General features: G+C 41.9%; 1 protein-coding gene across 4 annotated transcripts; it reads left to right on the forward strand.

The window, feature by feature from the left end:
• Window positions 1–117: 117 nt before the first annotated feature.
• vil1 (villin 1) lies at window positions 118–25025 on the forward strand. 4 transcript variants are annotated; one of them, XM_014164281.3, is made up of 20 exons: window positions 118–409; window positions 13572–13680; window positions 13831–13905; window positions 13994–14190; window positions 14978–15086; window positions 16753–16863; window positions 17591–17799; window positions 17994–18072; window positions 18850–18948; window positions 19460–19613; window positions 20074–20174; window positions 20305–20442; window positions 20629–20787; window positions 20903–21082; window positions 21510–21655; window positions 21829–21973; window positions 22951–23139; window positions 23333–23401; window positions 23709–23861; window positions 24004–25025. In XM_014164281.3, the coding sequence occupies exons 2-20, from the start codon at window positions 13600–13602 to the stop codon at window positions 24115–24117; spliced, it is 2508 nt and encodes an 835-aa protein (XP_014019756.3). In that variant the 5' UTR covers window positions 118–409; window positions 13572–13599; the 3' UTR covers window positions 24118–25025. The 4 variants fall into 4 exon arrangements, with proteins under 4 accessions (XP_014019756.3, XP_014019755.3, XP_014019757.3 ...); XM_014164280.3 differs by lacking the exon at window positions 118–409 and adding an exon at window positions 5487–5682; XM_014164282.3 differs by lacking the exon at window positions 118–409 and adding an exon at window positions 8190–8316.

Genomic DNA, 25025 nt, shown 5'->3' on the forward strand with positions numbered 1-25025 from the left:
TCACGAGTGTTGAGGTTGGGTCTTAGCCCCTCCTTTGAGGGCCTGCAACAGTCCAGAGCACTTTCACAAAGGGAGAGCCATGGAGCTGAACTAACCATTCGCCCAACACCTCAGGCTTACATAAGCCTTGGGAAGGGGAGTTGAGAGTCCGCCAGCCCATGCAGCAACCAGTGGCAGCCAGTCAATGAGGGAAGCAGCTCTGAGGTGCAGGCTCTCTTTATCTCCTTCCAAGCACTTCCAGGCACCACCACCACCGCAACACCAAGGGGCTGGTTAATGAGTTGGAGGAGCTGTGCAGAAGGGGCTGAAGTTCACCGGCAGAAGCAGCAGGTGGAAGAGTGAGAGAGAGTGTGAGAGACCCTGATGCACTGACTCTGTCAAGGAGACGCACGTCCTTCACCTGACTGAGGTAGGTTTTTTTTTTGAAGGGTGAATGTTCGTTGTTTGTTTTCTTGTGTTTGTAGGTGGTTGTGGTGCATGGCGCAGGTGTGAACAGGCTTTGATTTCATGAGAGGGTTGTTTAGTGAGCCAGCTGAGCGAGAGCTGGTGTAAAACACTTCCTTAGGGCTGACAATGGTTTCAGAGTTGTCAGGAGTGAGCAGGTGTACGTGTGTTGTGTGTGCGTTTGCATGACTGTATAAGTGTGTCTGTTTCTGGAAGCCTGTGTGCATGTGTGCACTGTTTTATGTGGCCCTGCTTGCATTGTTTCTATGTTGTGTATCTGTATGAGCCTACTGCGTGGGTGTGTGTGACGTGTACGCAATTCCAGGTCATTATAAAGCTGAGGGGATGCGCATCGTACGTATGGCCCTGCTTGCATTGTTTATGCGTTGTGTCTACTGTTTGTCCATAGAGGTCTTTTGGTAACCTGCCTTGCTCTGAATTTTCCCATGCCGTCTCTCCTCTCTAACCAGCAAGGTTTCTCAGGGGCTCCTATGTTGAGTTGCTGCATGACTTCAAGGGAACAAAAGTCTGACCCATTAGTGGAACAAACATTTCCCTACTGTACCAACACATCTCCCACTTAGCGTTCGCCAAATTTGAATGGTCCGTTTAGCTTGGTGAAGCACTCTGAAGAGCCCACCCATTCGTCATTTGACATGGTGGTCCAAATATCACCAAGTGAGGCCATAGTGGTCCGATCCTCTGGACAGTTGGATAGACAAAGAGGCCAGTGAACGAGGAGGCAGGACATTAGAGAAGAGAGTGGGTGGCTCGGGGAAGGGGCCTCCATGATAAAGAGAAGGCTTCAGTAATGGCCTGCATTCGATATCTGGTTCAGCTGTAGTTCAAACTTTGTGTGTGTGTGTGTGTGTGCGCGCGTGCAATTACAGGTCATTTCAAAGCTGTGAGGAACTGCGAGAGTTAATCATTTGTGCATTCCAAGATTTTGGCTTGAGTGTTGGTAGAATTCCCTTAATCTGAAAATCAGGGCGCTTTTAATCACCAGACTATTATCCAGAGAGCTCTGGCTGAGGTTAAACCAGTACAATGTGGCACAAGTACAACTACAACCTACAGAAAACCAATATAAAACCAACAGAGGAAAGAGAACACATACTACAACCTATAGACAACCATAATAAGAAAGACAAGGCAAGACGGAGCTGCTCTTCCTCCCGGGGAAGGACTGCCCGTTCCATGATCTCGCCATCACGGTTGACAACTCCCTTGTGTCCTCCTCCCAGAGTGCTAAGAACCTTGGCGTGATCCTGGACAACACCCTGTCGTTCTCCACTAACATCAAGGCGGTGACCCGATCCTGTAGGTTCATGCTCTACAACATTCGCAGAGTACGACCCTGCCTCACACAGGAAGCGGCGCAGGTCCTAATCCAGGCACTTGTCATCTCCCGTCTGGATTACTGCAACTCGCTGATGGCTGGGCTCCCTGCCTGTGCCATTAAACCCCTACAACTCATCCAGAACGCCGCAGCCCGTCTGGTGTTCAACCTTCCCAAGTTCTCTCACGTCACCCCGCTCCTCCGCTCTCTCCACTGGCTTCCAGTTGAAGCTCGCATCCGCTACAAGACCATGGTGATTGCCTACGGAGCTGTGAAGGGAACGGCACCTCCATACCTTCAGGCTCTGATCAGGCCCTACACCCAAACAAGGGCACTGCGTTCATCCACCACTGGCCTGCTGGCCCCCCTACCTCTGAGGAAGCACAGTTCCCGCTCAGCCCAGTCAAAACTGTTCGCTGCTCTGGCACCCCAATGGTGGAACAAGCTCCCTCACGACGCCAGGACAGCGGAGTCAATCACCACCTTCCGGAGACACCTGAAACCCCACCTCTTTAAGGAATACCTAGGATAGGATAAAGTAATCCTTCTAACCCCCCCCCCCCCCCCCCCCCCTTAAAAGATTTAGATGCACTATTGTAAAGTGGTTGTTCCACTGGATATCATAAGGTGAATGCACCATTTTGTAAGTCGCTCTGGATAAGAGCGTCTGCTAAATGACTTAAATGTAAATGTAAATGTAATAATACAAGTTACCAAAAGAGGAAAAATAGCACATACAGGATCATCTGTATTTTGTTTCCCTTTACTGCCTAAATCCACAGACAGACCCCTACTACATAGAAACAACCCCTACTGACAAAAAAACTAAACCACCATGCAACTTCATTGTTACAGAATAGAAACTTCACTGATGCATCAGGTTCAGTTTGAAAGTAATTGATGACCAAAGCCCACTCAAACACAATACATCTAGCTCTACGTGGTATTCACCATGCAATTGTGTTCTAAAAATATGCACATCAAGTACTTTCTTCAAAGAATTCAACACAAGACCTTACCGTGCAGTTAACAATCATTTCCATATACAGTGCATTCGGAAAGTATTCAGACCCCTTGACTTTTCCACATTTTGTTGAATTACAGCCTTGTTCTAAAATGCATTAAATAAATAAAAATCCTCATCAATCTACACACAATACCCCATAATGACAAAGCAAAACAGGTTTTTCAATTTTTTTAAACAGAAATACCTTATTTACATAATTATTCAGACCCTTTGCTATGAGATTTGAAATTGAGCTCAGGTGCATCCTGTTTCCATTGATCACCCTTGAGATGTTTCTACAGCTTGATTGGAGTTCCCCCCGTGGTAAATTAAATTGATTGGACATGATTTGGAAAGGCTAGATTCACGATTTTCTGGTCTGATGAAACCGAGATTGAACTCTTTGGCCTGAATGCAAAGAGTCACATCTGGAGGAAACCTGGCACCATCCCTACGGTGAAGCATGGTGGTGGCAGCATCATGCCGTGAGGATGTTTTTCAGAGGCAGGGAGACTAGTCTGGATCAAGGGAAAGAAGAACGGAGCAAAGTACAGAGGGATCCTTTATGAAAACCTGTTCCAGAGTGCTCAGGGCCTCAGACTGGGGTGATGGTTCAACTTCCAACAGGACAACGACCCTAAGCACACAGCCAAGACAACGCAGGAGTGGCTTCGGGACAAGTCTCTGAATGTCCTTGAGTGGCCCAGCCAGACCCGGACTTGAACCCGATCGAACATCTCTGGAGAGACCTGAAAATAGCTGTGCAGGGACTCTCCCCATCCAACCTGACAGAGCTGGAGAGGATCTGCAGAGAATAATGGGAGAAACTCCCCAAATACACGTGTGCCAAGGATGTAGCGTCATACCCAAGAAGACTCGAGGCTTTAATTGCTGCCAAAGGTGCTTCAACAAAGTACTAAGTAAAGGATCTGAATACTTATGTAAATGTGATATTTTAGTTTTTTATTATGAATAAATTTGCTAACATTTCTACAACCCTGTTTTTGCTTTGTCATTATGGGGTATTGTGTGTAGATTGATAATGGGGAAAAACAATTTAATCAATTTTAGAATAAGGCTGTAACGTAACAAAATGTGAAAAAAACTCAAGGGGTCTTAATACTTTCCGAGTGCACTGTAAATACCTGGTAATTGTCTGTACCATAAAATGAAGTGTTAGGCTAAATGTATATTCTCCAAACACACAACAAGGGCAGGAGGGAAAGGAAGTACCACAAGTGAACATGAGGAGGCCAAACACAATAACACATCTATTGACTAAGGACAATTCCACAGAAACAGAATGACAATGAGACTCCAGTTTTTCACTTTAAAAGTACGCCAAACAAAAAACATTGATTGCAAAGTTAAACAAACCAACTCTATTTCCCAAGGACTACTTTTAACAATATCCACTGAAAATTTTACAAAAACACATTTACTCGAAGAACTGTGCAGGAGTAAATCTTGGTAACAGAATGTAGGTAAAATCTCCTTCAGTTTTTGTGACAACATTTTTTTTAAACTCTGTTATGTCTACTTTGAATTAAGAATGGGGTGGCAGCTATGATATGACAATTTTTCTAATTGAAGTACAGTAAGAAAAGTGGTTTAACATCCGGTACAGACTGACATCATGGGTCCCCGAATTGTACTATACAGAAATGCATAATTCTCTTCATGGTTATGTATCCTGAGTAGGTACACAAAGGTAGAAAACTTTAATATCCTCCTTTGCATGTTTGGGTATGATTCTACACACTGGCTATTATTCTAATGAGCTCTGCCCCCAAACAACACAACATTTGGTTGGTCCAGACCAGACCAAATCTCTACCAATCATAGACTATGTTTCACAAGTTTGGACATCCCAGTACAGCACAGTAGAGTGGAGTACAGTACAATACAGTCAATTATACTGTACTCTAGTGTGCTCTAAGGTACTCAATGACTGTTTATGAATGGACGAAGCCATCGATCACGTGACATCCTTCATTCCTATGTGAAGACTCAATAGAGCATTTGATGCCAAGGATGTCAGTTAAGGTGGTGTTTCATGGATACATAACATGCAACATTTAGAGCTACTTCAAGAAGTGACCTTGCCGGCTAGCTCAGTGCTGCCCCTTCTCATTGAATATCTCAAGTTGAAGGCCGACCAGAGTACTGCAGGCTGCCTATAGCAGCTAAACTATCCTTCTTCTGTGTGCGATTTTAAAATAATCCGTTCAAGGACATACATCTGCTGTAATAGAAGCAATTATTGGTTCCGTGATTGTCTTCTAAATATACATGTATTTTTTACACAAAGATTGACATTTTCCAATTCACTATAACGGGGAATCCTGTTTTCTGCAAAGAACACCTGCAGTACCACGGTCAGCCTTGAACTTCGTGGCTTCGATGAGAGGGGTCAGTGTTCTTACCTGACTGTACTGTACTAAACTTTACTTTAGTGTTCTGTTCTGTACTGTTCTGTATTGTACTGACTTCTACTCATTAAATGTTTTAATCCATTAATAAATTATAAACCAAATTGTTATCAGTAAAATGAGGGAGAGAAATTTAAAATATCTTAAAGATATGTGTTTTTTTGGTAAGGTTTTTGTGTTCCTATTTGATATGCTCCTATAAGCTTTTTACATGGAAATGCCCATAAACACTGTGGGGTCTAGGAACAAGGTCGCTCGTCACTAGATAAGAGAAGGCACACACCTGTATGCATATCACCTCTCTCTTCCCATAAATGGATGGAGGGAGAGAGGGAGGGAGAGAGAGCACAAAGTTCAGGTGCTGTAAATCGCGTGGTGACATGTACAGGTAGTCTGCTGCTGCCTGCTAGATCCTGACACATCTCACCCTCTCCTCTCCACTCCTGTTCCCTCCACATCAGGTGAGTCCTTTGTACAAAGTAACAAGCTAACAGTCGGTTTCTGTGTGTTTTCGCAAAGACGTCATGTAGAAAATGGGCATTTATGCGGCATGAGCTCTATTGATGTGGACAATTAAGGACACATTATGTCTTGGTCGCTGTGGAACCATGGGAGGTTAGCCAGGGAAAATGGATCTATCAGATGTAGATATCAGCTAAAGTAGTAAAAATGTCTGCCTGCAAATGTATTGCTATTGGTTATAGGAGAAACATTTATTTGAATGGAAATGGGATTTGTTTGAACAGTATATTGTTACAACAATATGTCTAAAATTAGCCAAATCAAAAAGGGTAGTTTTGAGATATTAATATTTTAAATGTCATTATACTCCTTAATTTAATGAATGTGAAATTTGCATTACAGAATCTAGACACACTCCATATTTGAGAGAACACTATAAGGAGTATAATGACATTAAGTTGTTGTCTGTACGGGTTGACAGGAGTCATGTATAGGTCTAAAAAAAGGCCTACAATTGCCAATTTCGTCATGATATTCAAAACAAAATGTGTGATGTTTCCTCCCAATGATGTTCCTATGTGAGAATTCATAGCGGTGGGAAGTAGTGGTGCTGAGGTAGCTACAGCTCCCCCTGATAAATCAGAATTAAAAAATGACAAAACACAATTTTACAAATATCAACAACAACAAAAAATGATGTATATGGGCCTTTATTACACCTGTATGAGCGGACAAAAATAGTCGTCAGTAGCACGGGGATAAAAAAAAATGTCTCGGCACCCCCATCTCTAAACATTGGCTTGACGCAAGGCAATATTTCTTATACTTACAGAAGGCAAATCATTTCTGCAAAACTAAATATAAATGTTGATATTAGTTGGCAAGGGTTTTACTACAACATTATTGTGTTTTGATGTACACTATGTATACAAAAGTATGCGGACACCCATCGAAATCAGTGGTTTCGGCTATTTCAGCCACACCCGTTGGTAACAGGTGTATAAAATCGAGCACAAAGCCATGCAATCTCCATAGACGAACATTGGCAGTAGAATGGCCTTACTGAAGAAGTCATTGACTTTCAACATTCCACCGTCATAAGATGCCACCTTTCCAACAAGTCAGTTTGTTAAATTTATGCCCTGCTAGAGCTGCCCCGGTCAACTGTAAGTGCTGTTATTGTGAAGTGGAAATGTCTAGGAACGACAACAGCTCAGCTGCGAAGTGGTAGGCCACACAAGCTCACAGAATGGGACCTCTGAGTGCTGAAACACTCACTACCGAGTTCCAAACTGCCCCTGGAAGCAACGTCAGCACAAGAATGGTTCAGCAGGAGCTTCATGAAATGTTTTTCCATGGCCGAGCAGCCGCAAACAAGCCTAAAATCCCCATGCGCAATGCCAAGCGTCAGCTGGAGTGGTGTGAAGCTCGCCACCATTGGACTCTGGAGCAGTGGAAACGCGTTCTCTGGAGTGATGAATCACGCTTCACCATCTGGCAGTCTGAAGGATTAATCTGGGTTTGGCGGATGCCAGGAGAATGCTACCTGCTCCAATGCATCATGCCAACTGTAAAGTTTGGTGGAGGAGGAATAATGGTCTGGGCTTGTAGTTCCAGTGAAGGGAAATCTTAACGCTACAGCATACAATGACATTCTAAACGATTCTGCGCTTCCAACTTTGTGGCAACAGTTTGGGGAAGGCTCTTTCCTGTTTCAGCATGACAATGCCACCATGCACAAAGCGAGGTCCATACAGAAATGGTTTGTCAAGATCGGTGTGGAAGAACTTGACTGGCCTGCGCAGAGCCCTGACCTCAACCCCATCAAACCCCTTTGGGATGAATTGTAACGCTGACTGCAAGCCAGGCCTAATTGCCCAACATCAGCGCCCAACCTCACTAATGCTCTTGTGGCTGAATGGAAGCAAGTCTCCACAGCAATGTTCCAACATCTAGTGGAGAGCCATCCCAGAATAGTGGAGGCTGTTATAGCAGCAAAGGGGCGGACCAACTCCATATTAATGCCCATGATTTTGGAATGAGATGCTCGACGAGCAGGTGTCCACATACTTTTGGTCATGTAGTGTATTTCTAATACCATTTAAGACTTTTTATGCTAGATGTATTGTAAGACCACTTTTCCATATTTGACCAGAAATCTAAGCATTTGCTTATTCCTAATTTTCAGGATGGAAAATGGTTGAAAAATGTATATACCTTAATTACTCAAAATTATAGACTCTTAGCCTTCATTTTACACCAAAGTTGATATGCTCTTATAAACTTCACATGTTAGTGCTCATGGGTCTTTTTACATGGTACACATTGTGGGATCTAGGAACAAGGTCGCTCGTAACTAGATAAGAGAAGGCACACACACCTGTATGCATATTACCTCTGCTTGCCATATATGGTCACTAAAGTAATCGACAATCAAAAGTGTGTGTGTGTGTGTGTGTGTGTGTGTGTGTGTGTGTGTGTGTGTGCGTGCGTGTGTGTGCGTTAGAGAGAGAGATGTTAGAGAGAGAGAGAGAAGACAAAGTTCAGGTGCTGTAAACGGGTTGGTGAGATGTGCAGGTAGTGACACATCTCACCCTCTCCTCTCCACTCCACTCCTGATCCCTCCACATCCGGTGAGTCATTTGTACAACGTACCAAGCTAACAAACAGTTTCTGTGTGTTTTCGCAAATAAGTGATGTAGCAAATGGGAGTTTATGCGGAATGAGCAAATGGGTGTTTATGTGGAATGAGCTCTGTATTGATGTGGACATTTAAGGAGAAATTATGTCTTGGTCATTGTGGAACCTTTGGAGGTTAGCTAGGGAAAATTGGCTCAACATGTATCAGATATATAGCTATCAGCTAAAGTCGTGACATTTTTTGCCTGCAAATGTATTCATATCGATTATAGAAGAAACATTTATTTGAATGACATATTGAGCCCAGTCTGAAAATGTGTATATTGTTAGTAACAATATGTCTAAAAATAAGCAAAATCAAAAAGAGTAGTATATTATTATTCATATTTTTAAGTTTGAATAAATGAATGTGAAATTTGTTTTACAGAATCTAGACATACTCCATATTTGAGAGAACAATATAAGGAGGATAATTACACCAATATGTTTTCTGTATCATGTACGGTTCACAGATCATAGGGTTTTACAGGAGGCATGTGTAGGTCTAAAAAAGGCCAATTTCATCATGATTTTCTAAGAAATTGCATGTGATACATATTTAAACACCATGTTAAACATCCTTCCTCCCATTGATGTTCCTATGTGAGAATTGCCAGTACAATCTGAGATACTAAAAATATTTTCCGCTCCCGCTGGCATGGAATCGCCCTATTATCCAATCATGACACAAGCAAGATAAGTGTCGTTGTGATGAATCATTATTGTATTACTCAACAGACCTCTGAACAGCAGTTATGGGAGGAAAAATGGTGCTGATAAGTTGACTCAAAGTTATTGTTTTATGATAAGCAGAAAGTAGAAAGTAGAAAGGCTCATTATGAGCGCAACAGTCTTACTTATCGTCAATTTGAAATGAACATTTTGTGAACAATAACTCACTTGGTTTTATTCCATTCGACAACTTATAGCAACGAAAATCAAATAGTTTTCAATATCATGAATTTGGCTGGGATGTGCAAATCAGAAAGAGTGTTTTTGAGGACATGCATACACTGCATGGAACAGAAAGGAAAGATAAGCAGTGAAGGTTAAGGTTAAGCAGTGATACACATTTAAACAATATACACACACAAACCTACATGTACAAATTACCTCGATTAACCTGTACCCCCGCACATTGACTCGGTACCGTTACCCCCTGTATATAGCCTCGTTATTGTTATTTTATCGTGTTACTTTTTATCATTTTTGACTTTAGTTTATTTGGTAAAATGTTTCTTAACTCTTCTTGAACTGCACTGTTGGTTAAGGGCTTATAAGTAAGCAATTCACTGTAAGGTCTAGACTTGTATTCGGCGCATGTGACAAATAACGTTTGATTTGATTTGAAACCAGCATGGAGCAACTATACAGTAATGAGTTGATGAAGCTGTGAATAGCCTATCATGGGTCTTTGTAGTTATGAGTCTTATATTTATTATTGAATCTACCCAGGGTGTTGGGGTGGGTCATTTGATTGACAAACACTCAGACTACAAAGGACACAATGTAATAGGCCTGCTAGTCTGTTTCAGCGATGGCTGCTGTTTGGTTTAGAAGACATATGGAGACGAGTCTGTGGTTACAAGAAACAGACAGAGCGCAAACACAGCACAATATTACTTTATGGTCCACTGCTCATAAACTGAACTTGGCTTCCATGGTCTATCAACAGCCATCCAACTAGCCAGCCTGCCAGCCAGTCAGCCAGCCACACAGTATGCTGTTCCAGCTGGCCCTCTCATTCTCTAAATGAAGATTCTATTAATCGGGACAAATAGTTCTGTTAAGTGGATGTTTTGTTCCTATCGCTACTTGATATTCCTATCGCTACTTGATATTCAATTAAAGCCTTTCCACAGTGGACATTTGAATAAGAGTAGCCTACTCTGTGTCCTAGAAATCAGTCCTAAAGGTTTAATGCCTTCTCTACCTCTCCCTTAGATTGATCGAGAAATTATATTAGCATTATCGTTAAAACTTGGCTTCGCCTCAGCAGCCAAATGTACCAACTAAATGACAAACCATAAATGTGTCAATCCCTGTATTTACAGCACGCTGTACAATGGAATGGACCACGAAATGAAGCACACAATAGACACATATATATTTATAATTCTGGCAGGTCCTCATTACAAGTAAGGCATGAGACCATGATGCAAAAGTTGACATTCAGCTATCTGTCAATATATACCAATATAGCAGTATAACTGTAGACACTGTAGTAAGGCACCATATGTTTTGACACTCAGAAAATTGGAGACTGCTGTGTTCAAGACTGTGGTAACAATTGGGAGGTACTGAGACTTTCACTTCCTGCTTTGTGGCAGCTGTTTACGCTCCTCCTGCAAAGGTGGCTTCAAAATATGTTGTTCATTTTATGTAGTACAATGAGCACAGACTTAGACACTCTTGAGCAGTATACTCCCGTTACCATTCTGTGACCTGAGATAGGAAATACTCTACTGAGGTCACATCCAGGAGTGAAAGTAAGGCAGTACGGTCCGGTACGGCGTGCCGGCAAAATAAATAGTGGGGGTACGGCATACCGGTAAAACATGATTAAAACAAAATAATTCAAGCAAAATGCCAAGAAAACTGTAGGCTATTACATTATTATGTATCATTACCGCATGAAAAATGAGCGAATGGACTTGAAAACGGGTAGTATAGCCTATGCTCCAAAATGCGATGTGGTTCGACGAGAACACTCACACTTTGCCAAGGCAGGGAGAGACGAGTGGCCGACAGCAGCAGACAGCAGTAGACGTACTGTATAAATTCTGGCTTAATGACAATTGCCAAATGCTGTTACACTTTTTGGTGTTTTGTGTAACAGATGTCTTTTTCCATTCACCACTGTTTGGAGTCTGGAAATATGTTGCGAGTGGATGAACATGTGCGGTTGGCCTAGTAAAGGAGCTCTTTGAAGTGATTGTTTGACAATCAGATGACAATATCAAGACTGGTTGTGTTTATGCCGCAGTAAAAGGTAATACATTTTAATAGTTAAATGAGAAATCTTTACAGCTTGGCCCACAGAGATCCTATTGAATCAATAGGGATTATATATGGAATTCTATGATACACAACACTAAACAATAAATTAATTGCACTATAACAGTGACAAACGATGCCCACAAGCTGTTAGGGCCTACATAAAGCTGTCCATAAGGGGATATGGGGACGACAAGCGGATAAGAGGCAATCCGTAATTCCGATTAAGACATTAATGAGTGAGCAACGACGAACGTAGTCAATATAACTATTTGTTCAGCACTTTTGAAATGTACAGCGACAGAATTCAGAACATGGGCAGTTCTTACAGTGTACTCCCTGTACAACAAGTCAGACCCGTAGGATAAATAAAGGGGGCATATAAACAGACAATGAAAGCTCTTACAACATTCAATGATTACATTTCTCTAAAACAGGTTATAGGCTACAGTACATGTGCACCACCAAGTTAGAACATTAGGTGAAATTAAGAGGTGAAAATAGACCAAATTATTTGGGTGAGGCACATTGAACTCCGTTTGGGTCTTTACTGGTCAAGAAAGATAACACTATTTGACAAGTTAAATAAGCTTTTAATTTGACACGTCAAATAACACAATTCTATTATAGAATGTTGTGTGTGCTGAATTTGCACATGCAAGCCAAGCACCACCACTACTATCAGTAGCACTGTCAAAGCTGTACAAAAAAAAGTTGGCAAACAAGCACACGGCCACGAACAATGTGTTGACAATACCGCGTTGGTGAAAGTATACCAAATTATTAGGTTGAGGCACATGGGCTACTAACAGCGTATTACATAACATACACTTAGTATAACTTTCTTAGCTACAGTATACATATCTCCCTTGCATATTACATAATTTTTGCAGCAGCATACAAGACATTTTTGGACTCACCTTGTGAAGGTGTCGCGGCGGTCCTTTGTGGGCAAATTTTGTCATCAAACTTTGTCATTAGTCTGGCATACTCTGGATTTATCGTGGGAACTCTGAGAAAAAAAACACACAGCCACACCATTGAATAGCAGGCTAACATTAGTGGTTGCTTTGCAATGCTTGCAGTTAGCCACTGATTCCCTCCAAATGACTCATTGTTGAATTTGCGATTTCCAACTTGTTGTGTAATGTTTATGTTCAATGACCGATGAGCACCGATACATTTTATCCATAATTTCTCTTCATTATTTATCTTCATATGACAAGGACTAAAAAGGATTTGCCTGTAGATTGTCGACTTGATTCATGATGATGACTGCTAGCTAAGACTTTGAAAGTAAGATGTTGACGTGATCAGTCCAATCAAAGCTACTGTACATATAACGTGATTTGACGTCATTTTATCTGTGGCCAATGACCTTGAGCCTTATTGGAAGGGCACTTGTAATATAACTCTATGGTAAGATGTTGACGTGATCAACCCAAAGGGCTGAAATTTTGGATGTCTATCCTTACTAAGGACTTAAACTTGGCGATGACGTACTGTCCCCATGAGTGACAGAAAACTGAGCCAATCAAGGCGCAATGCTCCTATTTTCTGCTGGCTCGCCCCATCACCACAGAAAGCACTGAGCTAGGCTGAAACACCTGCATTTTGAAGCTGCCTTACTCAAAAAACAAAAAAGAGACCATGTGTATGCAGCTTTATTAACTGAATTATATATATATATATATACTTTTTTTATACATTGTTTGCAAACTAATATGAGATATGTATTAATGCCAAAATAACGTGAAAAACAGGCAAGCCCCCCCCCAAAAAGACATTTATTTATTTATTTTGCAACAAAATGTGGGGCTCAAAACAGGTGGGGCTCTGATTAGGCCCACACACAAGTGTGTGCACACAAAGGATATCCAGTACAAGGAATACATTGAATCTACTTTCACCCCTGTCACATCATTGACTCTGCCAATGATCAACTCATTGACTTATGGATCAACTCCTCCCCTTAGCCAGTCATGTGAGGTAGCAGAGCAAGATAACACTAGGCAACAGTACAGTTTATAGAGTTTGTGTCTGTTTTGATTATGTTTTTCGGTATTTCAAGCCCTTTGAATAATTGTCTGGAATACTATTGAACATGTCAACAACAGAATATGAATAGGTTAGCTTCGTTAATAAATAGTGAACGACCACTACCTCACTCACACCTTCCCCCCCCCCCCCCCCCCCCCCCCCCTCCCTCTAGGTATCTTCTCCAAGCTGAATCTGGCACCATGCCACAGATCGAGGTCAAAACCCAAGTTGCAAAAGTCCTCAATAAAACCACGCCAGGGCTGCAGATATGGAGGATAGAGGTGAGAGAACAGCACATATTTCCTTTGTCATCACTACATAATGAATATGCAGAACATGTAAATAACAATTTAGGTTCATTATCAAACTTTTTCACACAATGAAATTAAATGCGGGGAAATTGAACTGGTTCCAATTTTCCAATTGGTCAGGCCATGGAGATGGTGCCCTTCCCTTCTAAAGCATATGGACAGTTCTATGAAGGAGACAGCTATATCGTTCTATACGTAAGTAATCAATGTAACGTCATGATGCACCCCAAAAAATACATACAGTGACATCCCAGTAACATCATGTTTCTGTCTGATCTCGTAGACCAAGAAGATGAACAGCTCGTTCACCTACGACGTCCACTTTTGGCTCGGAAAGGACACCTCCAACGACGAGCAGGGGGCGGCGGCCATCTACACCACCCTGATGGACGAGCACCTGGGGGGTGTGGCTGTGCAGCACCGCGAGGCGCAGGGCTATGAGAGCGACACCTTCCGCGGATACTTCAAACAGGGCATCATGTGAGCTACGTAGTCCACACCCTACACCTGCCTACTGTATGGAAAGAAAAGGAACAACTCTGATACAATGATTCCCATTGAACACAGACAAATTAGCAGCAGCTCACATTTATCCAATGCAACGTCACTATTTACACTAGAGACAAACAACTTGAGTTCCTCCAACTCATCACTCAAATAAGCCACCATTTTGGCTTAACCTCAAAGTAACACACCCAAACACCCATAAAAAAATGTTTAACACCCATAAAAACCATCTACCCACACACAGTTTAGTGGCACTGTCAATGCACACAATACCAAAAAGCCTCAAACCAAGATATTTGGAATGATTATGGTGCCATGAAAGACAGTGGCAAGAGAAACACCTTGTTGATGTACAGGAGGTGACAATAGGAGGAACCAGAATCTTGAGAAAAAAGGTAGCTACTGGTATTTCTGTATCCACCATCGGTTTTGTACTGTAAATCATAGTGAAATTATATCACCTCCCACTCTCTACAGCAAAAGGCCATTTCCCCTTGTGGTGACGTACCTAACATGTAATGGTTTTCAGAGCATCAGAGGTGTATTCACTAGGAAATGAGTAGAGACAAACAGGCTGAAACAGGAAGGGATCTACCTGAAGATGTCCAATAAGAAAAACACCTTTTTGTTTCAAAACCTTTTGCTGAAATTTGCGCTAACAAATACAATCCTGGTAATTGCCAAATAACAACAGAAATGGTTTCAGACCATCATTCGTGGCTGTCATCTGACAACATTTCTTGCGCATGTTTTTCTGCAGCTACAAGAAGGGCGGCGTGGCGTCTGGGATGAAGCAGGTGGAGACCAACACCTACAACATCCGTCGCCTGCTCCATGTCAAGGGAAAAAAGCATGTGGTGGCTGGAGAGGTGAGAAAGCTCAAGCCAACGTGACCCTTGTGGAATATACAGCCTTCACAGCCTCTGTTCCTGCCTTCACAGCCTCTGCTCTGCCCCTGACTAGGATGTCTACTTCAGTTACTATATTTTCTTCTTCAATTTCACTTGACTAGAAACAGCTCAGCCTGTGCATGTCACTTCCTTTTCTGCCTCAGAACAAACGCAAAACACTTATTGTACAGCGGATTGAACTTAAGTTCAAGTGCATCAATTATTAGTCACATTTGTTGAGCCACTGGCTACCGTGTAGCTCCTCACTGACATAATCACAAGAAAGCCTATCAAGAAATTACACCTGATGTGCCTTATCCATTACAAAAAGTCCAAGGTTAAAAGTTGACTCAGCCAAATGACATTTCGACAAGCAGCACCGGAGATATTGAGATGAGCAAGATGCAACACTTTGCGCTGACACGGTCACACACAGTATCTGTGCATGCACACGGTTCGCTTCACGTTGTGCACAGCTATGTACAACGTGGTAGCCACGGGACAAAAACAGCAGAGAAGTTGAGCCTCTTAGTTGTTTGCGGAAATTGACCCACTATGCTGTTTACTTTCTGCATCTATGTCATATCGCTGAGTCTTCCTTTAACGTTCAACTCAGACATACTAATTGTGAAAGCTGAGTAGAATAAAGAGGATATTGTTAACCCAACGATTACCCCATAATGCTGGTGCGTTTTAGACTTCTAACCCCCTTTAAAAAAAAATTTAGCTACAGACTTCTGGGTTGTACCATTGGATTAGTCTAGTTCATCTGCATCCACAGATACCAACCATTCTGTGTGATTAACGGGGGCTGTGCTAGAGTGGTGTTTGTGAAACAAGGGAGTATTCCAAAGGGGCACGGTGCCGGGTCTTTTTACAGAAACATCTGTGGAGTCCAAATGATTGGAGATACAAACTATTCAAATCTATCTATTAAAAGCTGAGACTCCCACGAATATTCTACGACGCTTACGTGCGACACAAGAGTCGTTAGAAGATAAGGCGTTCTACATAAAATATCTTTGGAAATCCCAGGACATAGTGTCTGTAATACTGTACTAATCTCACATAGTCACTGTCACAAACTCCAAATTCCACACAGTTGTCACTGACTAGTTGGATATCCAATTCCCAGTGAGCCAACAATTTCCCTACTTACAGTATTTATATTCATTTTTTATTAGATTTTTTAATCAACATTATTATGGAATTCATCTGTGTCTTTTCCATCCCCATCCACCCCCCTTTCCATCATCATCAATACCCCTTTCCATCATCATCAATCCCCCTTTCCATCCCTATCAATCCCCCTTTCCATCATCATCAATCCCCTTTCCATCCCTATCAATCCCCCTTTCCATCATCATCAATCCCCTTTCCATCCCTATCAATCCCACTTTCCATCATCATCAATCCCCTTTCCATCATCATCAATCCCCTTTCCATCCCTATCAATCATCATCAATTCCCCTTTCCATCATCATCAATCCCCCTTTCCATCATCATCAATCCCCTTTCCATCCCTATCAATCATCATCAATTCCCCTTTCCATCATCATCAATCCCCCTTTCCATCCCTATCCACCACCCTTTCCATCCCCATCAATCCCCCTTACCATCATCATCAATCCATCCTTGAGAACAGGTGGACATGAGCTGGAGCAGCTTCAACAAGGGGGATGTGTTCCTGCTGGACCTGGGCAACCTCATCATCCAGTGGAACGGACCCAAGAGCAACCGCATGGAAAAACTCAAGGTAAGGAGACATTTTAGACCGCAGCCATAGAGATAACAGAACTTTACAGGTGACATTTTCGTTGTCTAAACACTGCGAGCAAAGTGGACAGATCTCGTCAGAGTTTAGTTCCTGTCTGTGCTTGGAGATTTTTTTTATTTAACCAGGCAAGTCAGTTAAGAACAAATTCTTATTTACAATGACGGCCTAGAAACAGTAGGGTTAACTGCCTTGTTCAGGTGCAGAACGACAACCTTTCGGTTACTGGCCCAACGCTCTAACCACTAGGCTACCTGCCACCCCATTTTACCACCCAAAGTTTTAATGAAGTGAAACTGTGGAGCGGTGGTACTTTGTTTTTACTTTGGTGCATCATGAATGAGAGATATGTGAAAGCAGGGGTTCAACCACATTGCTTTCACACCTCCAGGCATGTCAGGTCAGTGATAACCATATGGAAGAGAAGTGAGGACAGGTGCATTTTTTAAGTATTCAAACAAGGCCCCTATGTAGGAAGACCTCTGCCTCTAAACCTAACCCTTCCAGCATGGAAACATACAACTAAGAAAGGAGTGTGGTTCCAATGGCTCAATAAGGTAGAGCGTAGTGGGTTTTATTGTAAAGTACTGCCCTTGCACTCAGGGTGCTTTGGATAAAAGCATCAGCTAAAAACTAGCATTACAGAGCGCCCTAGTACCCTGGTGGTGGTATGATTGGTGGATATTGTCACGTTTGCTTTCCTCTGCAGGGAATGAATCTAGCCAAAGACATCCGTGACAGGGAGAGAGGGGGACGGGCACAGGTGAGCGTGGTGGAAGGGGACGACGAGAAGTCTTCAGAGGAGGCCATGAAGCTGATGAAACAGCACCTAGGAGAGACAAGACGGGACATCAGGGACTGCATCGCACCTGACGACATAGTCGACCAGAAGCTGAAGTCCAGCGTGAAGCTCTTCCAGTGAGTGCTGACCACTGACATGACCTCAGGGATATCTATAACCTCCTTATGACCTGTCATAGACATGATAAGCTCTTATGACCTGTCATTGACATGTACTGTAGCAGATGTGAACTAGCTAGTGAGAACTAGCCATTTTTCTTACAGAATTATTGTTAAAAAATGATGTGTAACATTTTGTTTGTTCTGTGCAGTATCTCAGATGCCCAGGGGAACCTTGTGGTGCAGGAAGTGGCAGTGAAGCCTCTGACTCAGGACCTGTTGAATCACGACGTCAGTCTCCTTGTCAATCAGGGAAAGGGGAGGGGGCATGTTAAAGGAGAAGGGGTTTAAAGTGCACTTTGTCGCCACTTGTCTACTCAAGCAAACTTTTATCCAGAATTCAAAGTACAGTATTTGGGCGTGTGCTATTAAATTATATTGACTGAGCTTAAGCATAATAAAATGATCAGGTTTCATACAAGAATGAGAAGATGATAAGGATATGATAAAGATCCTTCTGCGAGATGTGTAAGCCGAGAGAGATAAGTATGTGTAAGTTTGACACTAGTTCTGTGATGTTTTAATGAGAACTGAAAGAGAGGCTATTTCTGCCCTGTGACACCGAACAGAGACAAACATGCTTCCCCTTGAGGGCTGGCATGTGGTCTGAACAGTCAAAATTAGCCAAACTTCTAATACTAATAAATCTAGATTACAAGGGGTACACAGAAAATAAATCCACTGTCTGTCTGCGTCTAAGTATTTCAGTTAAAAGCCAACACTGATGTGATTTAAAACCATGAGAAATGAGGCTCACATGAAAATTGAGGATTACAGTAACTGGTTCTCATAGTAATTGGTTCTCATTTTTAGCGCAGTGAAAATTAATCTGTTGGGATTGTTACCGACATTCTCGGTATGCCACATAATAATTGTCCCTATGTACAGAAGTGAATAATGCAGTACTGACACTCAGGCAAACAGTAAACCTATTTACTGGTCATTAGAGGTATAAATAAATGTAATTTCATACATGAGACATCTAATCTAAATCTACTAATTTCACAGGACTGCTTTCTGTTGGATCAAGGTGGTACACGGATCTTTATCTGGAAAGGAAAGAAGGCTTCCAAGACAGAACGGTCTGAGTCTTTGGATAAAGCAGAAGTGAGCCGCACCTCGACACATTTTACTTTCACAATGGTTTTGATACCCCTTTGCTGTCCCCTATAGGCTTTTTAGGGGAATTCATACTGACTGTTATAGCGGGTTCGAAAATATCAGACACCCTCGGTTTGTACATCCCATATAACAAATATCCAAACAAGTTAAACCTGAAAACCAGCTGAACACCTGAGACACTTATTCTGGTCCTGGATCAAAGGTCCACTCAATGAGTTACCCACTCTCTCTGACACCCATATATCTATATCATTCTAATGTATGAATACTTTGGTACATCCCTAGCAAAAGAAAAAATAAACAAAGCACAGGAATTACATTCCATGTGATCCCTAAAGATGTGCGATTTTAATTTGAGCCAGTTTGGAAAATAATCCTGCAGCAACAAGAAATGTGAATTATTATGTGGATTATAATGAATGCAATGATTTTAGGGGTTGATACATTTTCATCAACAAAATAGTGATCTTCAAAATCTCAAATCTTGGAATTCTAGGCATACAAGAAGGCGAAGGGCTACCATAGCTCCACCTACATTGAGACGGTGAATGATGGTGCTGAGTCTGCCGTATTCAAGCAGCTGTTCCAGAAGTGGACCGTGAAGGGTCAGACTGTGGGGATGGGAACCACAAGCAGCACAGGGAAAATTGGTGAGCAAGTCACACTGGATATACACTAAATGCACAGTAAAACTCAAATGATGTCAATTAGCCTATCAGAATCTTCTAAAGCCATGACAGAATTTTCTGGAATTTTCCAAGCTGTTTAAAGGCACAGTCAACTTAGTGTATGTAAACTTCTGACCCACTGGAATTGTGATACAGTGAATTATAAGTGAAATAATCTGTCTGTAAACAATTGTTGGAAAAATGACTTGTGTTATGCACAAAGTAGATGTCCTAACCGACTTGCCAAAACTATAGTTTGTTAACATGAAATTTGTGTAGTGGTTGAAAAACGAGTTTTAATGACTCCAACCTAAGTGTATGTAAACTTCTGACTTCAACTGTATTTCTCAACTTGACTAATGAAACTAAGCACTCAGTATTCACTGGTTAAAAAAAAAACGGTGTCTCTCGTATCTGTGAATGTGTTTTCTTGACAATGCAGCCAAGGTTGAGCAGATCAAGTTTGATGCAACTTCCATGCATGCAAGACCTGACCTGGCTGCCCAGCAGAAAATGGTGGACGACGGAACAGGCGAAGCAGAGGTTGGTTGGTAACAAGAATTCTTCTATCACATCCTGTTATAACTAGCTTTGACACAATAATCATTCCTAATCCTCCGCTTTAAACTATACATCCAATGGACACCAACATGTCCTATTTTCCTCCAACCAGGTGTGGAGGTTAGAGGACAGTGAGCTGGTGCCTGTGGACAGGAAGTGGTTGGGCCACTTCTATGGAGGCGACTGCTATCTCATCCTCTACAAATATGAAGTCAGCCACAGGAGTCACTACATGCTATACATGTGGCAGGTCAGAACAACCTGCTAGCCACCATTCCCTGTATGACATAGCTCATTTTCTGCTTGGCAATCAAGCTTTGTTAATACCAGAACATTTTGATATGAGAAGAGCTTAATTTCATGACTTAGTCTCTGGCTTGCTTTCTGCAACCTATGCAGATAGATAACTAGGATGTGTTTGATGTGTGCAATATAGGGTCGTCATGCGACCACGGGAGAGCTAGCTGCCTCTGCTTTCCAAGCCGTGAACATCGACAGGCAGTACAACGGGGAGCCAGTTCAGGTCCGAGTGCCCATGGGGAAAGAACCACTCCACCTCATGGCCATATTCAAGGGCAAGATGGTGGTCTATGAGGTAAGCCCTCCGTGTGTTCCTTTGTCAGTGAGTTTTCAAGGAAATTCTTGGAATGTTTCAAATCTATCGTCTTAATGATTGTATGTAATCATTCGATTGTAATCATGGTTTGCAGGAGGGGAGCTCCAGAGTCAACTCTAAACATGTCCAGCCGGCAGTTCGTCTCTTCCACGTCCATGGCACCAACGAGTTCAACACCCGCGCCATTGAAGTGCCAGCACGCTCTTCGTCCCTCAACTCCAACGACGTCTTTGTGCTCAGCACTGACACTTGCTGCTATCTGTGGTACGGAAAGGTAAGCAGCAAAAACGCCATAACCTTGTAATCCAGGTTAAGCAGAGTAACAGGTCTCCAGCTAAGCATTGATGATGAGAGTACAAACAGTGGCGTCATGCCCAATGGCACGTGCCCCCTCAGATTTGCCCAGTTTTTGAAAAATTCTGATGCTAATTACGAAACTTTATTTTTAAACCCAAATGTTACCATAATTATCTATAAAAAGATCTGTCAGCGGTATTTGGGTGGAGGGGCACAATGATTGGACCAGCCAAAAAGTACAAGGAATGTTTTTTTTATTAGATAAGCAAGAAATTACTAAATGTAATAAAGGAAAATTGCACATACTTCGTGCCCCCTCTAAAATAATGGGTGCCTGATGTCTCTGAGTTCAAGGGCAGTACTTTACCTAGTTATGCAACAGGTATGACTCTCATCCCTTGCAGGGCTGCAGTGGCGATGAGCGAGAGATGGGCAAATCCCTGGCAGACATAATCTCCAGGAGGGAAAAACAGGTCATTGCAGAGGGCCAGGAGCCGGCTCACTTCTGGGTCAATCTGGGAGGCAAGTCCCAGTATGCCAACAGCAAGAGGTACTACAAATGATCCCTTGGTTTTATAGTTACCTAAGGGCTCTGTTCATCTGAATTCAGTTAGCGGGTTTTAACTTCTTTTATTAATGAACTCAGAAAAACATTGTTTACAACTGAAAATAACATCCCTTTTTTGATGCCTTCTTCCTGGTCCGTCTGTGGTCTCTGCCAAGGCTTCAGGATGAGCACAGCAACATCACCCCACGTCTCTTCGAGTGCTCCAATCAGACGGGCCGCTTCCTGGCCACGGAGATCACCAACTTCAACCAGGACGACCTAGACGAAGATGACATCATGTTGCTGGACATATGGGACATGGTGAGGGCCTGTCTTTTTAGCCTTTATTTGTATTTATTAGGGATCTCCATTAGCTGCTGCCAAGGTACTCTTCCAAGATACTCTTCCAAGGTACTCTTCCACTCTTTCATTAAGACACTTACATCACCAATTAAATAAAAGATAAAACAGTACATCATATAACATTACACCACTACATATCTACAATACAAAATGTATAATACCACCATACAACAATATTGCAATGAACGTGTGTGTAGAGTGAGTGTGCTAGCGTTTGTGTGCCTATGCCGTGTGTCTGTACGTGTGTGTGTCACTTCACAGTACTCGATGTTCCATAAGGAGTGACAATATTGTCCGCTATCATCCTCAGTAATTTTCTATCCAAGTTGTCAGATCCCAGTGGCTTGTCATTGTTGATAGACAAAAAATATATATATCACCTCTTCCACACTCACTTAGAATTCAAAATTACAATGCTTGTCTTTCATAATTTGTTCAGTTATACTTGAATGTGTAGAATCAGCACTTGTTGCTGGCATGTCATGCCTAAGTTTGCTAATCTTGCCAATGAAAAAAAAACATTTTAAAGTAGTTGGCAATATCAGTGGGTTTTGTGATGAATGAGCCATCTGATTCAATGAATGATGGAGCTGAGTTTGCCTTTCTGCCCAAAATTTCATTTAAGGTGCTCCAAAGCATTTTTACTATCACTCTTTACATCATTTATATTTGTTTCATAGTATAGTTTTACTATTTTTATTCAGTTTAGTCACATGATTTCTCAATTTGCTGTACAACTTGCCAATCGGTTGTGCCTGGAATCCAAACTGATTTACCATGTTTCCCCATTGTTACAGTCTGTTTTTCCAGGCTACTACTGTACTGTTCTTTGGTGGCCACTATCAATCTACGGTCTGGAGGTTTGGTTCTTGAAAAACACAAGCGGTCCTGAGAGGACATCCTTCCTTACAAACCCTTGACCTCTTCTTACTCAGGTGTTCCTGTGGATGGGCAAGGGAGCCAATCAAATAGAGAAGGACAATGTGGTCCCCACGGCACAAGAATACCTGAAGTCCCACCCAGGGGGTCGGGATGTAGACACCCCCATCGTGATGATCAAACAGGGCTTTGAGCCTCCCACCTTCACTGGCTGGTTCCACGCCTGGGACCCACACATGTGGAGTGTATGTAGCAAGAATATGAGTAATTATGAGATAATAATACACATTGTAGCAGGGTTATGTGCTTATAACAAGTCTAACAATGCGTTAGAACTGCATCATAATGCATTACACCTGTTGGTTTCAAGTGTTACCAAAATGTGTTTACTCGGGGCACAAAATATTGATTTAAACAAGCTGATTATTATGTCCACAGGGAGGGAAGACCTACCAAGAATTGAAGGCTGAGCTTGGGGATGCCACTGACATCATCCAGATCACTGTGGTGAGTCTACTCTCTCTCAAGTGCACTAACATAATCTGATTTACGAAACCGTTCTCGTGTAAGCATTATTTACAAATGCAGTGCATCTACAGTATGCAACGGGAAATGTATTTAAGTGTTAGTGTTAATCTGACTCACGGAAAACAATGTCCACCAACAAAGTCGCCGAAGGTCTAGCCACCAGTTGACCTGGTGTTTTAACCTAGCCTAGCCATTTAGGAAAAATGATGGCATTGTCACAGAAACCAGTCAGATATGATTTTCTGCAACGGTTAAAGGAATGGTCTCTGTCTGTTTGTGGCTACAGGAGAGAACCACATCCAATTCCACTCAGAATAACTCCAAGAACACTGGAATACCACTGTTGCAACCTACCGTTCAGGCCACCTTCCCTGCAGACAAGCTGTTGAACTGCCAGACAGAGGACCTGCCCGAAGGGGTTGACCCCACCAAGAAAGAGGTAAGCTACACCCGTGAACTACATGATTGTTCTCTCTTCAAGTCTGTATTTCAGAGTAGCTGTCAGCTAAATGCATGCTTATTGTTCTCACTCATCTATTTTAACATGTACTATAACTATACCATACCTTTATCTTTTCCAGGAGCATCTTTCCAATGATGACTTTGCTCTGATCCTGGGTGTGTCCAGGGTAGAGTTCTACTCCATGCCCAACTGGAAGCAGCAGAATTTGAAGAAAGAGAAGGGTCTGTTCTAGAAGGAGTATATCTACACCTTGGGTCTCATTTTGACAGCGTAAAATAACTGCACTGTTGTCAAATCTCCTCAAACTCTATTTCAAAACGAGTTAGAAATGCAAGAGTTCTAAATTCTGCATCTTGAATCTGCACTGTTATTTGTGCATCTTAGACCTGCAGAAATATTACTCCAGCGTGGACATTAAAACAAAAGTACTAAAACAAAAGTATATGGAGTATTTCAGACATGGTTGACACTTTTTCATGCTTTCAAAATTAGGCCTCTCGTGTTTTGTCATCTAGCCTTGCACTTCTACTCTTAACCAAGAGAATGTGTGCATGAGTGGGTAGTTCTCAAATAACTGTAAACAACAGATTGAAGTGCCTTTAGGTTAATGTCTTGCAAATAATCTATGATTTTTTTTCTTGCTTCTGAAATGTTGTTATAATGTAGGCAATCGAGTTATGAAGATGACATTAGTAGTTGATAGAAAGGATTCTACACGTTTTATTATTGGAGATTTAGCATAGCATAGCATATTTGCAGCACTTTCCCCCCTGAATTGCTACTTGTGTCACAGAATTATATCTGGATATGTAACGTGCCTGTCAGGCATTTACAAATAAGTAGAATATGATATTGGTTCTATACTTTATGTCCACAATTAGCCTTAATATTGAAAACATATCTGCAAATGTATATTTGCAATCTTCAGAGGACCACAAGGGCTTAGTTTATTAGTAGGTACTTTGTGTTTCATAATATAAATGTTGAGGTATAACGTATCAATGAAATTATGACTGTCAAATGGAGATATCTATTGGGGTATTTTGTTTTTGCTATGTTGGATAAGCAGATGAATATATCTCTATGAAGACCCTTCATTTGCAATGCTACAATGACAGTCAATAAAGACCATATTCCCCA

The sequence above is a fragment of the Salmo salar genome, chromosome 21, assembly GCF_965601325.2.
Source record: "Salmo salar chromosome 21, fSalSal1, whole genome shotgun sequence".
Lineage (NCBI taxonomy): Eukaryota > Metazoa > Chordata > Actinopteri > Salmoniformes > Salmonidae > Salmo > Salmo salar.

Coding starts and splice junctions, on each gene's coding strand:
- vil1 (XM_014164281.3), top strand. CDS start 13,600: ATGCCACAGATCGAGGTCAAAACCCAAGTTGCAAAAGTCCTCAATAAA. Junction 13,681..13,830: donor TGCAGATATGGAGGATAGAG/GTGAGAGAACAG, acceptor CCAATTGGTCAG/GCCATGGAGATGGTGCCCTT. Junction 20,443..20,628: donor ACATGCTATACATGTGGCAG/GTCAGAACAACC, acceptor TGTGCAATATAG/GGTCGTCATGCGACCACGGG.